General features: G+C 38.9%; 1 protein-coding gene across 2 annotated transcripts; it reads right to left on the bottom strand.

The window, feature by feature from the left end:
* Positions 1–1837: 1837 nt before the first annotated feature.
* ankrd49 (ankyrin repeat domain 49) lies at positions 1838–12870 on the bottom strand. Of its 2 annotated transcripts, none has more exons than XM_073467341.1 (3): positions 12856–12870; positions 9609–9836; positions 1838–2564 (listed from the first exon to the last, which is right to left on the bottom strand). In XM_073467341.1, the coding sequence occupies exons 2-3, from the start codon at positions 9828–9830 to the stop codon at positions 2088–2090; spliced, it is 699 nt and encodes a 232-aa protein (XP_073323442.1). In that variant the 5' UTR covers positions 9831–9836; positions 12856–12870; the 3' UTR covers positions 1838–2087. The 2 variants fall into 2 exon arrangements, with proteins under 2 accessions (XP_073323442.1, XP_073323441.1); XM_073467340.1 differs by lacking the exon at positions 12856–12870 and adding an exon at positions 12739–12839.
* Between the last annotated feature and the right edge of the window lie 2317 nt (positions 12871–15187).

The following is a 15187-nucleotide window of genomic DNA, read 5'->3' as shown; positions in this document are numbered from 1 at the left end:
TCTGTATAATTTTTACCTTGTAACACACACACACACACACACACACACACACACACACACACACACACACACACACACACACACACACACACCTCGGCAGAGCTCAATATTTTATTTCAGAACACATCACAGCCTGTTTGTCAAGGACTTCTACAACTTGTTGGATCTCGTGTGTGCATTTTTCTTTTAGCTCTTAAAAACCTTGAGTCAGTCATCTGACCTGGAGCATTTAAATGTTCCTTTTTGCAACTGCAACAGGATCGGCAGTGATGGACTTAAAATAAATCACCTCACTGTGAACTCTTCAGCGCTTCAGAAATTTGTTTCATGGTTTGAGGTGCGTAGCTGCTGCATAATGTTGTGCACAATTCTCTATTTTCCTGAGATTAAGCACAAACAAACCAAACCGATTGAGGCAAATCTGTGACTGTTACTGATGGCCAGCATTAACTAACAATCAAGGACATTGAGAGAGACACAACATATAAATACCTCAGTATGTGGATTGACAACAAAGTAACTCCTATATAACTTTATATAGAAATAGCACTAAATGACCTGTGGTTTGTAGGAGAGGGGTTATAGAAGCTGTCTTCCTCTCTGTAATGGATTATGGTGATGTGATCTTTAGGCATGCCTCTGATTCCGCTGTTTATCATTCTGCCCTTGAGTTTTTTTAAATGGTGATGCCTATAGCACACATCACTGAAAAAGCTGTGTGGTATTCTGTCTCTGACCGTGACAGGCATTTGTATTTGTTTATCTATAAGGCGCTTATGTGAAACTTGCCGCCGTATAAATGTGCTTTGCTTCACCGGTCCTCTGGCTCTTATCAAACTCGCTCTAATAACTGGCTGTCACTGCAAGTCCCTCGAGTTTGTACCGAACTTGGAAAATCTGCTTTTAGTTTCTATGCCCCAACTGCCTGGAAGTCGCTGCAGAGCTCCCTAAACATTAATACTGTGAAACTATTTGGTGAATTTCAATCCATGATCATAAACCATTAAGCTGTCTGCAACCATTTTAATTGGATCTTGTATCTTCAATGCGCTATTTATATTGATGTTTGTATTTATATACTCCTTTTAAAAAAAAATTTTTTGTCTCTTAACATTTTGTATCTTTTAAGTAATTTTAATTGCTACTCGACAAAATGGGGGCCTGCGCTCAGTGATTTTCGAGTTCAAATAAAAGGTAGTTATAACATTACTTTATAATGATACATTGAAGCAGAAAACTTGTCTATCGCCAGTTTAACATCTGTTTTCTGTTCTCAGCACAACACATTAGTGGGATCAGCTATATTTACATTAAGAAGTGACGATAGAGAAGGTTAGAAGCAATAAAACAGTCATATTCAAGTACAAACACAAAACATCTTACTTAATGTGTCCCATGGTTACATTAGTCCCGTGCAAATAGGGCTTTAGTTTGAGAAACTTTGTTATTCCACTGTCCCCGAGTGCTCCAAAACAACTGCTGTGTGTGGAGTTTGGGTAACCACATGCGTTACCGCAACCTGTGAATGCTGATTGTGATATGGAGTGAAAAATCATTTGTGTATAATTTGTTTATCCGCACCAGGATTCTGATCCGCTCAAAAATTTAATGGGTTTTTCCTTGGCCCATGCTTCAACCTTCCATCTAGTTTCATGAAAATTGTGCCGGTACCAAAAACATAACCTCTTTGCCGGAGGCGAGGCCCTCCAAAGGCAAAACTTCTCTGCAATGAAAAAGCTACTTATTATAAATAAGTTTAACCACTGCTTACAGAGAGACTGGGCTGAACTCAAAAACAAGTGCGTTCTTTCTGATTATCGGAAAAAATCAACGATGATTAATTATTCATTATTAAACTCTTTAATAGAAAACATGCATTTCATTGAGACCGTGACTATTAATACAGCTTCAGGGGCAGTCGAGGAGACAAGGACATGTGTCTGTCAAAGCATATTCAAACTCTGCTCATATTGGCAACAGTTTCATACATAAATACAAGTTCAGGTAATGACTGGCAACTAATATGAAGCTTGAGTTCATATCGTCTCTGTGCACAACATCTGCAAAATTCTTCTGTCCATTGTACGTCATGACATGGGCCCCACATTGACACAGTCTTCAACCATCTCAAACAGGAAGTGATGTGGGCCACTACGTCGTGCCACCTCACTGGCCGTCTCCCCGCTGCTGCTGCGGAGCCCCGGCTTCAGGTGTCTCTGAGAGAGGAGGAGCTCTAAAGTGTTGGCGGAGTCCGTTTTCACGGAGCTGGCGTGGGAAGCAGCGAGGTGCAGCGGTGTGAGGCCGCCGTTGGTCTGGGCGTTCAGTTCTGCTCCGTGTTGCAGGAGGAGACACGCCACGGTGACGCGGCTCCAGCGGCAGGCGCTGTGAAGGGGCGTCCAGCCGTCGATGGTGCGAGGGTTAACCTTCGACCCCGTGGAGAGTAAAGCAGAAACCACATCAACATGGCCGCTGTATGATGCGCGGTGCAGTGGAGTGTAACCGTCCTCATCGCAGCAGTGCACGAGTGAAGGATCAGCAGTTAACAACTTGTGGACTGTTGGAAGCTGAAAGACAATCACAGAAACGCTAAAGGTCAGGAAACGACAAAGAAGACCTGTGAGACATAATTTCAAATGAAGAGATCCTGTAATTGGAATAAGTATCCATTATTTTGACATTTGAAATCTTGTTCCAGCCTTTGGTAATTATCATCTTCTTGTATAACACTCTGGATTATCCTCTATTCTGGGAAACTGTGTGGTACATGAGTACTTTAAAAGTGTAATTTTCTTCATCATCTGTATAAAAACTCACACAACCCAGCAAAGAGCAACGCCTGACCCCTTTTTGAAAGTACAAAAAACAAAGTTTCAAGTCACTTATATTGTCTGTGTTAGCTTTGTGGAGGAAAGTTTCCCGTAATATTTGCTGATCTCCAGCACAGTCCAAGCGGTATGAACGGTCTGTGGGTGTGAGTTTGGTTTGAGTCGTCGTAGTTTCCACTCCATTTATATTCAGCACACGAAAGCAGCACATATGCCACTGGCATGACAGGCAAATCAGCAAGATGCCACAACATTGTGGGGAAAGAATTCTGACTGACGAACACAAAAAAGGGGGATTCCAACCACAGAGAATGGCAAGCAACTGCCACAACCATACATGACGTCATACACATCATGTTCACGCTGTAAGATGTAAGTAATGACAGCTGCTCTGGTTGCAAAACAAAAACGCCCAGCAATGACAAGGCAATATGCAAAATCTGTGTTCCAAATTTTGTGGAAAAAAGTTTTGTGCCAAATTTCAAGAGATTCCCTGAAGGCTTTATTGAAATATTGCATATCCAAAACCGTGACGGATGTACAGACAACCTGAAAACATAACGCCTCTGGACACAGCTATCACCAGTGCAAAGGCATGAAAATGGTTAAAGTTGATGCAGCACAGCCTGAGACATACAAGACATGAGAGTCCCAAGAATGGGTGAACTCCGAAAACACCGGATCCTAAATTTCCCAGAATACAACTCGATAGCTTCTTTCATTAAACCTTCCCTGCAGGTGTGTACCCATCTCTCTCAAACTTGACAGCCCCAGACTTCTTGACCCTGAAATGATTTTCTCAGACCTTTCAAAGCTCCAGTCCCTCTCGAGCTTCGTTTAGCCGTTTTCACAGGCTGAGCTGTGAAAAAATTTACATCAGCATCTCTACCACCTGCTAATGTTTGATTTTCGGCTGATGGAGTTTGATTTGTATAAACGCTGCTTCTGATGTTGATGGCACTCCATCTAATTGGGTTTCCTTGCCTTTGCCACAACACAAGTGACATGGCCAAGCAGAGCGCAGGCTACCAGCACACTCTCGAGGATGTGCATGCACGCAGTAAGCATTTCTGCTGATTGTAGAGGGCATTAATGCATATAATTAGGTGATGATGATGATGCACGATAAGAAGCATTGCACCAATACAAGAGGAGAAGACTGCCTTTCCTACAGAGGGTCCTTCTTGAGTACCTTTTAATTATATTGGTGGGAACATGGCCAGCAAAGTACACATCAGTTAAGGGCAATGTCAAAAATGCTTCAAGAGAATTAGAGATAACAAGTAAAAGCTAAAATTACAGCTCCACATTTCCTCACAAAGCACAGCCTGAAACAAATACAGTGCAGAACTAAACAGACATCACAGGCGGTTTTCACACAAGACAACTCAAGCGCTCCAAACCCGAATAAATGCGTTACAGAAAATGTGGGTTAAGAGATAAGTAACTTTGAATAATTGCCTGTGCAATTCATCTGTTCAATTAATGTTTTGTGTGTTGAGGATATTTGTTACATGGCAACAGAGAACACAGAATTATGTAAATAACTGATTTGTGACTCAATTAGGTTAGGGAAGGTTTGAACCATTGTTGGATTATCCCCAGGGTGTTTTATCATGACCATAATGCCTCCGATAGGGTTTCAGGGTGCATTAATGTGTTCACTCTCTGTGAACTGTTCCTTCTGAGTCATTTATTGCCTCATAGTATGCAAAGTCACACTATTGCACACATTATTCAGCCTAATTTCTGCATTTATTCACGACTAAACTTTGACTTTGTTGCAAATGCCTGCTGTGTACTCTGCAGTGTTTAATTTCTGGGTTGTTCTGCTTTAATAAAAGGTTCAAACTTTAATCAGATTTAACAGAACTAAATGACGTTCTATGAAGATTTTATCTTAGATTTTATTACATTGGCAAAGTTAAACTGTTTTGAAAAGACTACAGATGTAATACAGGTCCTCTGTTGTGTAAAAAACAGCAAGAAACATTAAAAAAATATTCATGATTTCCCTTTCTTTGGTAGAAAAAGCTCTCATTTAGTTCTTCAACACCAGAAAAGATAATCACCAGTCCAAAGACAACAAAAGAGGATGTCAAACATAATTCAGTTACGCTCCATTTAACAACTTCAAAGTGTTCACTTAATTTCTAATAAATATGATTGTGAAAATAAAAAAGGCTAATTGAAAACCCTGCACAGCTGTAGTCAGTACCACTGAAGGAAAAGTACATTTTTACAACATGGCTCTTTCTTCTAAAGATCTTGGTTATATCTTAGTTATATCTAGAGCTGAAGCGACAAGTGTCTTAATTGATGAACAGCCTCTCCAGTGTAAATTTGTTTACTGCTGTTCTGTTTTATATGATTGTATCTTTGGGATTAGGGCTGGTGTTCAGAGAAAAGAAAAACAGATTTGACGACGTCACATTCGGCTCTGACAATCTGTGAATTTTATCACCCAGCACCAGGTTGAACATGTGCTACATATTCTAATCAATGAGCTCAAGACATACAGAAAGTGTGTGCTTTTGTCTTGTGACTCATTGATTTATGTTTTCCCTTTGCAGATAATAAATATGTCAATTCTGTATATAAACAATAAACACTTCAATGCTTAAATGCAGAATGGAGCAACGCTGCTTACTTAATTCCTAATTAGAATTCACAGAAGCAAATTTCTCACAGACACTTTTATTAAGCGCCAACGACTCTGCTCTAAATGTAATACGCTGATAAAATCAGAAAGGAGGCACACAAACAACATTCAATTTTACCCACAGTAGTAAATAATAATTGCACGTGTTTTGTACTCAGAACGGCTTTGAAAAATGCTGGTTCGCATGAGTGAGGGCCATGTTGTCTACTCTTCCTTTGTTCTTTTGTTTCCCCTGTAGCTGCCTTGACTGTATGAAGGTTGTGCTGAAAAGTCGTGCTGCAGAGGACGTGCAAATGTGGATTATCTTCCTTTATTCACTTGGTGGAAATGTGAAAAGAAAAGCATGTATAGTTATTAAAAAACATGGAGACTAATTCCTCCTAATGTTGCACTTCAGTTCAGCTTTTTCTTTGCCATTAGTGGCATAAGAAAGTGTGAATAATGTATATTGTAATAGTTTGTATGTGGTCCTTCATGTTCAAATATAAACTGAAAAGAATTCTCAGTGACCTGCTGATTTCACTCAACTCTTCAAGAACAAAAGTGCTGAGGTGAAGGTCTAATTGCTGTACTCATTTACCCTGCTTAAGTCATCAATAATTGCAGGCCTCTGATTCTGACCTCAGAAATAAACATTCGGTCTCAATTAAAAGCAACTTCCTCCACTCGAGTATTTAGCTCTATAATTAGATTTTTATTCAACAAAAAATTCTGATACTGATCGACTTTCTGCCTGACATGGCAGCTAAGTGGTTACTGCTCTTAGAAAGTCCTGAACGTTTGCAGCATCAGTTCTGACTGAAAAATGAGCAGTGATCAGTAAACCGTTGCTTAAAACTGACCTCTGCATTTTAAAACAGATTTTTCACAGTAATGGACAGATGTGCAAATTCAACTTTGACAAATGCCCAGCCAATGACAGCTGCCACAATTTAAAAGAAATACGAGGAGAGGGGAGTGAAAAGAGAAAAGACATAGCCACTTAACAGTGTTGATGATGCACGGGATGTTGTTTGGGAGCAGGAACAACAGAGGAGAGGGGTGTAAGTGCTGTTATTAAGATGAAAAAATAGTAATTAAAAGGTACAGTGTGTAATATGTAGCAGCATATTGCTATAATATGGAATAAAATAATAGAATATAATATTCACAAGTATGTTTTAATTAGTGTATAATCACCCGGAAATAAGAGTCGTCGTGTTTTCATTACCTTAGAATGAGCCATTATATCTACATAGGGAGCGGGTCCATGGAAGTCGCCATGTTCGCACCGCCATGTTTCTACAGTAGCACAGAATGGACAAACCTGGCACTAGTGAGGGCCTTTCGTGTTTCGCCTGGCCGCCGAAAATGACCGGGTCGGAAGACAAAGAAGAAGAAGAGCGAGTGGCTTCTGTTTCCTGCCCAACAATATGTATTGTGAGAAGTTTGAAACCACAATCTGATAAAGGATGGATGATTATACTTGTTTTGTAAAAGAAAAATCACAGGAGCGTGAATCGTTGTCCAAGAAACGGAAACTCCAAGATGCTAAATGAGATCGGGACAAGCGACAGCATAAAACAATAATGAACTTTGGAGCTATCTTTCCAAGATGGAAATCTCTGATGAAAGAGAAATACTTGCAGACTGAGGCTGAAGTGTCCTGCTTTCTGCTGGACAGGTAAGAATAATGTTTAAGATTACAAGCAACCGTAATATATATTTCCCCCTGCTGCTAATGGTACAAAACCTAGATAATGTGCAATGTTTATTAGCAGTACATTAGTCTCACTTAAAAGAAATGACGCCACGTATAATGTTAAATATTAGCAAACTGTAGCCTCAGTTTGTGCATCTCAGAGAGCTGGTGGTAACGTAGCGTTAGCAAGATTTATTTAGACTTATTCCTGTCTGTTGCAGTAAAACAACACATGGAGCGATAACAATACTATACTATACTATACTATGCTATACTATACGAAAGATATTTAGGGCTAGGAGTGTGCCAAAGACAGTCAAAGTAATGACTTAGTGTGACAGATAAACTGAGAAGTCTGCTCATTACAGAGTTAATAAATTCTGTGAATATGTTTCACAGTGCTCCATAATTTTTTTGTATGATCATAATTTTTTTTTTTTGAGTTATAGCCTATAGTTTTACAGACTAAATAACTAAATACATCTTCACCTCAGCAACTGAAGTAGAGGAAATACTCGACACTGTTGTGGGCGAGTCCATATTTAGTTTCTCGTCCCTGAGGGCCACCGTAGCTTCTGGAGCTTCTCCATCGTCTTTGGAAAGGGAGGGGTGAGTGAGGGAGTGTTGCAATCTCGAACCTCACAGCTAGATGCCGCTAAATACTCGATATACGTCACACTGTACCTTTAAATACCACATTATGCTAATATCAGTGACTTTTGGAAAAGTCAAGCACTGGAGATGCAGCATGATTAGGGCAGGGCAGGGCACAAAAATTAGGGATGCCTGGGGCAAGTAAAATGCCACGAGCATGTGGTATAAAACAATTAAACATCTTGTTTATTGCCAGGGCTGATGATGGAAGTGGCTAATGAGTGAGCCTTTTTGCTTCCTTGTCATCTCTGTTGAAATGCTGTCAGCAGTTTGTTGCTTCACATCAATGACAAAAAAAGTCAGTGCTGAATTTCTGTTCACATTCAAATTCTTGTTTACGTATTCTTTGATACATGCTCCCTGATTTAAATCAGATTTCTGATTATTTTAGACATAGTTTCATTGAGGCAAAGTACTTTTGAAAAGTTTTGCTTCTATCATTCAATGGGTTTAATAGAAACAAGTCCATTTTTCTAAAAATAAGGTACTGAAAAAGTATTGCTTTGACATCAGCAATAAGTATCAAACAATTTCAAATGATTCACAGCCTGAGAATAACCAGTCTACTTACAGAAACTAAAAGTGGAGGACTGCAGCCCTGCTTGTGAGGCTGCTTATTACACACCAGACAAAAACAGAGAGATAGCCTTGCTTTTCTTAGATCCTTACCAACAGGGGATAAACTGGGATTTTTGAGAAGAGGAAGCCATGATCCGATGAGGAAGGCTTACCTTCATATTTCTTATTTCACACTTCACACTTCAACATGACTTAATTCCATAATACAATAAAATTTCATCGCTACAGTATATGTCACAGCTATTAAAAACGTAAGCTTGCGACAAATATGAAGGCTAGCTGAAACCTATAAAGACCGGGCCAACCACACATGAAGACTAATTCCACCAACTTGCACTGGTTTTTTAGTCTTTGGCAGTCAGGAAGGAGAACAAAACTGATAACTGAGTAAATACACTGAATGACTCAGTAATTACTGTGGAGTTCTGGCAATAAACGAGCTTCCAAGTACCTGTCTCGTGCTCTTTTACCAAAACAAACATGGATGTTAACCAGCAACTCACACTGTTTAATTGCAGTACGATTTGTGTTGAAAAGACCAAAAAGGGAGGAAAAAGCACAGAGTTTAGGTGAGATCCTGATGGAGATGTGTGGGCGATGCAGGCTTTATGGTCTACACTGGGTATTGGGATGAGGGAATTTGGAAAAAGAAGCTAACTTCTCCTTCTGTGATATCAAACATGTTTTTAAAGATCTTTATGAGAATATCTGGCAGCAACTGGATCTGATTTAAGATTAAAAATCTTTACATATCACATATTTACCTGCCAACTGTCAACACTGAACCAGACCATGTCCGACTTGGTCCAATCAGCACAAATCATATTCATAACTGCCTCAATAGCTGTATCCCTGCCTCTACGTATTTTAAGTACAGCACTTTCAATTCATAATACTCAAAACAGAACTTTATCAGGACTTCTTGGTAGCATTGTATCTTTATACAAGTTGGACAGCCTGCTTACCATGGGATCATTCCCGTCAAGTGGTCATAAAAGTATTACGCTAAATCTTTTTGTAAGTTACAGTACTTCCTGTTCCAAGAACATTTAACATACTGTACTTTATATTTCATGTTTTGATCAGAAAGAGAGCAAGTGAGATAGACAGAGCAGGAGAGACAACTACAAAGAGACTGGAAAGTTAAAAATAATAAGCTGCATGGGTGGATGCTGCAGCAGTTATCTCAGAACAAAACATCACTTACACGATTGTTTTCCGCTGCCCACAGAATGAGTTCTTTTGGTTTATCTTTGAGAGTTTCCTCTTTTTCTAGATACCACTCCTCACATCGTTCCCCCTCATCCTCCTCTTCCACCTCCTCCTCATCATCCTTGCTTCCGGTCCACAGGCTGCTGGCCCCTCGGGGGATCAGGTGTCCATGTGTATTGAGAAGCTCAAGCTGGTTAAAATCTTCAGGAAACTCCATCACTTGCTGTTTTTGTTTGAGAATCCAAGATATAGAAAGACAGATAGAAAGAAAGAGAGATGTTAGACATATTCTGATCTAACTGATTAGAAATTTATATCAGAAAAGGTTGAAAAATGAACAATTTAGAGGAATACTAATATTTATTCCTTTACTTGCCCCTGGATCTAATGTTAAACCCCCCCACAGGAGTTTTAATATTCACACTGTCCGTGAAAAGCTGAAGTGCCTCAGGATGTCTTACATTACTAATGTGTTGCCTTGACTCTGAACAGTGTCAGACAAGTTGTCTTTCAAAATCTAGTCTTAATATTTATTATTATTAATTTATCCATACGTGAGTTTCCCTTTAAATAACAAAAAGCACATTTTGAAGAACTTCAAATGCCCAATTTAGGGTTTATTACCAAGCTCCTATAACCTGGAATTCAATTCCAAAATTTCTCCTGAGCTTTTTCAAGTTAAAAAAGTGTTTAGAAGTCATTGTGCTTACTTTGCTCCAAATGTGATGTTTACTTCTCACATTATAAAAATCCGAGAAGCCTCTGCCTTTGTTGGATAATTTTCTCGTGTTTTAACTTTTTGGAATGATTATCTAAAAAAAAAAAGGATTGGCAACTATTTTGATGATGAACTAATCGTTGAAAACCTTTTTAAAACAGAAATGCCAAGGCTTCTCTTTCTCTTGTTTCTGCTTGTTTGCTTTTCTCTGTTGAAAAAATAAGGCAATGATGTTGCCAAGGGCTCTGAGAAATTGTGCATTTTTCGAGAAGACTGACCTTGTTAGATACATGCCTATTGTTATATGTTGTCCACTCAGTTTTTAATCAATGAGGGTCAGAGATGTGGACTTGAGTTATTGTGACTTTTACTCGAGTTGACTCAAGTCACTGTGCTGATGACTTGTAACTTGACTTAAGACATGTCCTGTTTTTGTTCATTTGATGTTTTAAGTTACGTTTTTATTGAATTTTTTTGTCTGGCTGTCAGTATTTCACTGTTTAAAATAGGGATGCACAATACGAATTTTTTTCAGCCCATACAATAACCGATAATTGCCTGGTACTGATAAAATAACCGATAACAGAAACCAAAATTTTTATGCTTTTTTTATTATGCACAACGATGCATCCATTGCCGATGGCTGTCTACTAATCTCTGACCATCATAACAAAAGGCTCCCCACCAGAGCGCACAATTAAGTGGCGCGTCCCCTCAGAGTTGCTGTAGGGTAAGACTTGTTGTTGTGATATGTGGGGAGAGGAAATGGAAAGAAGTATGTTGCTATTCAGTGCACTAACATTACGTCTCCATGTCCTGTTTATTATTTTCTTATTAAACCAGCTCAGTTAGGCAAACCCAAGACACTGGGTTAGATTTATGGCAGCAGTGTTTCTTTTCCAGCAGGTCGCTGCTTCTCTGTCATACTGTTTTTACACACAGTTTTCTTAGCTTAGTTTCCTTGGCTAGTCGGCCAACGTTGTTTTATGCATATGAGGCTGAACACAGCTAAATTATGGATATGTGGTGCATAGACGAGGACACTTTAAAAACCTGGCACAGGGATGTATGTGGTAAGGGGAGATAGTTTCCTCTGCAGGGTGAGACAGTTGGAGATTCATGTCAGAGCAACGGTTGGAAACAGCAGCTACAATGGCGAGCTAATAAGCATCTGCTGCCTTATGACAACACTGAGGCGACATGTTGTCTCACATTAGTAAACAACGATGTCATCGTTAATCACAATGTTTCACTGTATCATCATATGCCAATTCAGCAGACATCGCTTGACCCTAGGCTCTTGCCTACATTGCGTGGCTCTACACAGGTGCAGCAGTTTGACATTATGACTGCAACATCAGCGTGTTTCTTGGCTGCTCACAAACCAACTTTAAAAGCTGAATACCACCACCTACTGTGTGTAGATGCTGCATTTGTTAAGTCATCAAAAGCAATTTGGCTTTGGATTGTCAGCAAGATTTATCGGCTTCATTTTCTTTATCTGCCGGTAACCGATGATGTTAATTTTCCATTATTGGGCCGATAATTTATCTGTCTGATGTATATCGTGCATCCCTAGTTAAAAAGTGATGGGGAGTGGTTGTTTTATTAAAGAAATAAATAAGCTTTAATAACTTATTTTGTTTGATTACATTAATTGCACTGATTATCAGTTATAATATAAATATACTACTCAAAATTAGTAGAGATATGGCTGCATATATGCCTGTACATGGATATGCAATAAAAGTCGAATGAAATGTGTTGCATTATTTTTGGGGAGCAAAAATATTCACAAAAACACAAAATACAAATTCAGATATGTCACAGAAAAAACAATCAAGTGAAACACTAAATATCCCAACATGCCTAACTAATTTTGAGTAGTGTACAATTACATAAATTGGCCAATAATATGATTATAAGAGAGGTAGTGATACCTCCTACTGCAGTCTTTGGGATGGGAAGGGACTTGACCTGCCCAAGAAAAAATGACCTGTGACTCGGAACAAATGACTCGAGTCAGATGACTTGAATATTGCGGAGGAGTGATGTCAGTGAAGTGGGAGCAGCTAGCATTTGTTTTAGCTAGACTATCAACTGCGAGGTGCTGAAGCCACCGTGAAGCTAAATAACGTGAACTTACATGCCACAAACGTTCAGTTGAAAGTTGCATTCAAGTAGTGTGCCTCACTTTACCATATTTACATTAGCTACCGCTAATCACGCTAGCTAGGTAACGTTAATGTAGCTGCTGTCATGTTTGAAGCTAAACGGTTGGTGAAGCCAACGGTCCATTTACACAACAACAGTAGAAATCTACGTTAACGTCACAGGTAAAAACTAATATTTATGCAGCATTTCTCTCCTCTTGTCAAAAGGACAATTTTCAAAAGCTTTCACTCACCTCTCAGTTTTGCGGGTTCACAACAAACTACAATCACATTAGAGTGAAGACTTATGGGATATGTAGTTCTTTACCAAGTTAGCGTAAGAGCGCCACTTTGTTAAAATACATCATTACCCACAACTGCGTCGCTTCTTCTTCTTCTTCTTCTTCTTCTTCTTCTTCTGCTTCTTCTTCTTCTTCTTCTACTCTATTTCCGGTAGCGCATACGCTGGATCCGCCTGTTTCTGCCATCTACCGGTCATCATTATTTGCATGAAACGAAGCCTGGCAGAAAATCTTTTCACAAGAGAAAACAGAGTAGGGTAAATCAAGTTTCTGCTGATGTTTTTGTGCCCCATACGTCTAATTTATAATAAATGTATCTATAAATCAATTGACACACTGATTTGTAAAGAAAATACATAATCTTCTAGGCTGCAGATGAAGACTTCAACTAGTCTATTCTTTTCAGATAATCTATCACATGCCGCATGACTGATTTAAAGTAAAAAACACCCTGATTAAACTGATTCTGAGGGGACTAGCACAGACGGTGAATCCATCAGGAACAGAAAGAGGAGACAGGCAGTCTGTAATTAGAGAGTATTAGACTGCATTAGCAAAAGCACTCTGTTGGATGGAAATCACCCTGACATCTTTTAATCAGTAAAAACGTCAGCTACTTCACAATAACAGAAACACAATATGCCATTGGAACGCTGGTCTCTTCAGGTGTTTTCGTCCCAATAACCTCACGCACACATTACAGACTGGAAGCCCTGATTGATTTTCAGCCTGTATGTTATGTCATTAATTCGACTTTCTTCAGGATTTTAGTGGCGTTAACCACAGGTGAATCACATTTAAACTAATAGAACAACTACAATTAAGTAGTAACTGGGATTTGTTTATTTTATTGTACCTATATGCGTTTTTATATATTGTGTGAGATATTGTATGACATATAGTCATCTATACAGTGCAGAAATCCACTGACACCTTTTGAGACTGTACAAAAGCTGGCAGGGACAAGGAAAAAAAGTTGAATTGCTGAAATACATGTAAGAGATTCACAGCTCCAGCCAGAAAAGACATTACAAATTGGTCACAGCATGAGCCACATGTCATTGAATAGCATTTTAATAAAGTAAGCACAATGTCTCCGTGTGTACTTGTGATTTAGACATATATTTCTGCATATGTTGGTAAGAGACTCAAAGGCACTTCAGGAATCGGATGCTTTGGGCCATTGAATCTCTGTAAACAGGCTGTCCATATCCCATCCACATAAAAAGCTATTACTGTCATGAGGAAATGTTTGATCATGAGGACAATAGAGAGAAAGGATGGAGCTCTTACACATGGACAATGGACCATCTGTAATGCAGATGCGTGGTGGGACTTAGAAAATATGTTTTCTCATGTTTCTCTATGCTGAAAGAGGACACGATGTTCAAGATTATGATATTCATAACAAGGCAAACAAACTGCTTCACAGAGGGAAACAAAATTAAAATCAACAATAATAATAAGCCACAGGAGGACTCGAAAGAATAGATCAATGTTTTGGGAGCTTATTAGTTTTCTTGCTGAGAATTAGAATGATACCATTTTCTTGTCTGTGCAGTAAGTATGAAAAGCTATAGCCGGCCGTTGGTCAGCTTCAGTCAGCACAGAGGTTAGAAATAGGGGGGAACAGCTGGCCTGGCTAACCACAAATTGTGGTTTTTACACTTTCTTAAATTTTGTATGGAATAAACTAGTGAGACATAACATAATAATTATAGTGACCTTTTGGGTCCCCGTTCCAAGTCTTTTTGCCAAGCTAAACTAAACTGCTGCTGGTTGTAGCTTCATATAGAGACACTCTGTACAATGTCAACATGTTACTGTAAGCAGAAGTTCAACTCAATGTCTCCTAATATAACTGGTTAAGTGTGGTGTTCTGATTAAATTGTATCTGTTTACCAGGGAAACCAAGATTATACATATGACATACATCATACACATCACCATCATACATATGATGTACTCAGACTCAAACAGAAAGGCTGTCTCTTCTTTGAGTGTATTACATGTGACCTGAAGTGTATAATACAATGTGATTTAGGTTAACTAACAGTTCCTGGGATTTGGTGTTACATAAATGTATAAAAAACAACAAAGATAACTGAATTATTGTCAGGAGCAGTGAATGTCCTCACACTTTCCACGCTTCCTTTTATCATCATTCATCACTTGAGCATGGATGTTGGATATTTGTGAGGAAGAATGAATGTGTGAACGATTCTCCTAATATTATATTCATTGCTAGTGTATGAATTTTCCACACAAATTATTGCTGGTTGAGTTGACATGGTTTCAACCAACCACAATTTGTGACAGTTGTGACTCAGATGGTGAAAAGGTGATTGTCTGTGATGAATCTCTAAAGTAATTGTTGAGGCTCAGTTAATATGCAGAATAA

The sequence above is a fragment of the Pagrus major genome, chromosome 1, assembly GCF_040436345.1.
Source record: "Pagrus major chromosome 1, Pma_NU_1.0".
In the NCBI taxonomy this organism is placed as follows: Eukaryota; Metazoa; Chordata; class Actinopteri; order Spariformes; family Sparidae; genus Pagrus; species Pagrus major.
The sequence above is the reverse complement of the archived record's forward strand: the minus strand, read 5'-3'. Positions and strand labels throughout refer to the sequence as shown.

Excerpts from the sequence above, each read along its gene's own strand:
- ankrd49 (XM_073467341.1), bottom strand. The coding sequence starts at position 9,830 with ATGGAGTTTCCTGAAGATTTTAACCAGCTTGAGCTTCTCAATACACAT. Across the intron at positions 2,565-9,608 it reads GGGCAGCGGAAAACAATCGT|CTTCCAACAGTCCACAAGTT; the intron begins GTAAGTGATGTT and ends ATTGTCTTTCAG.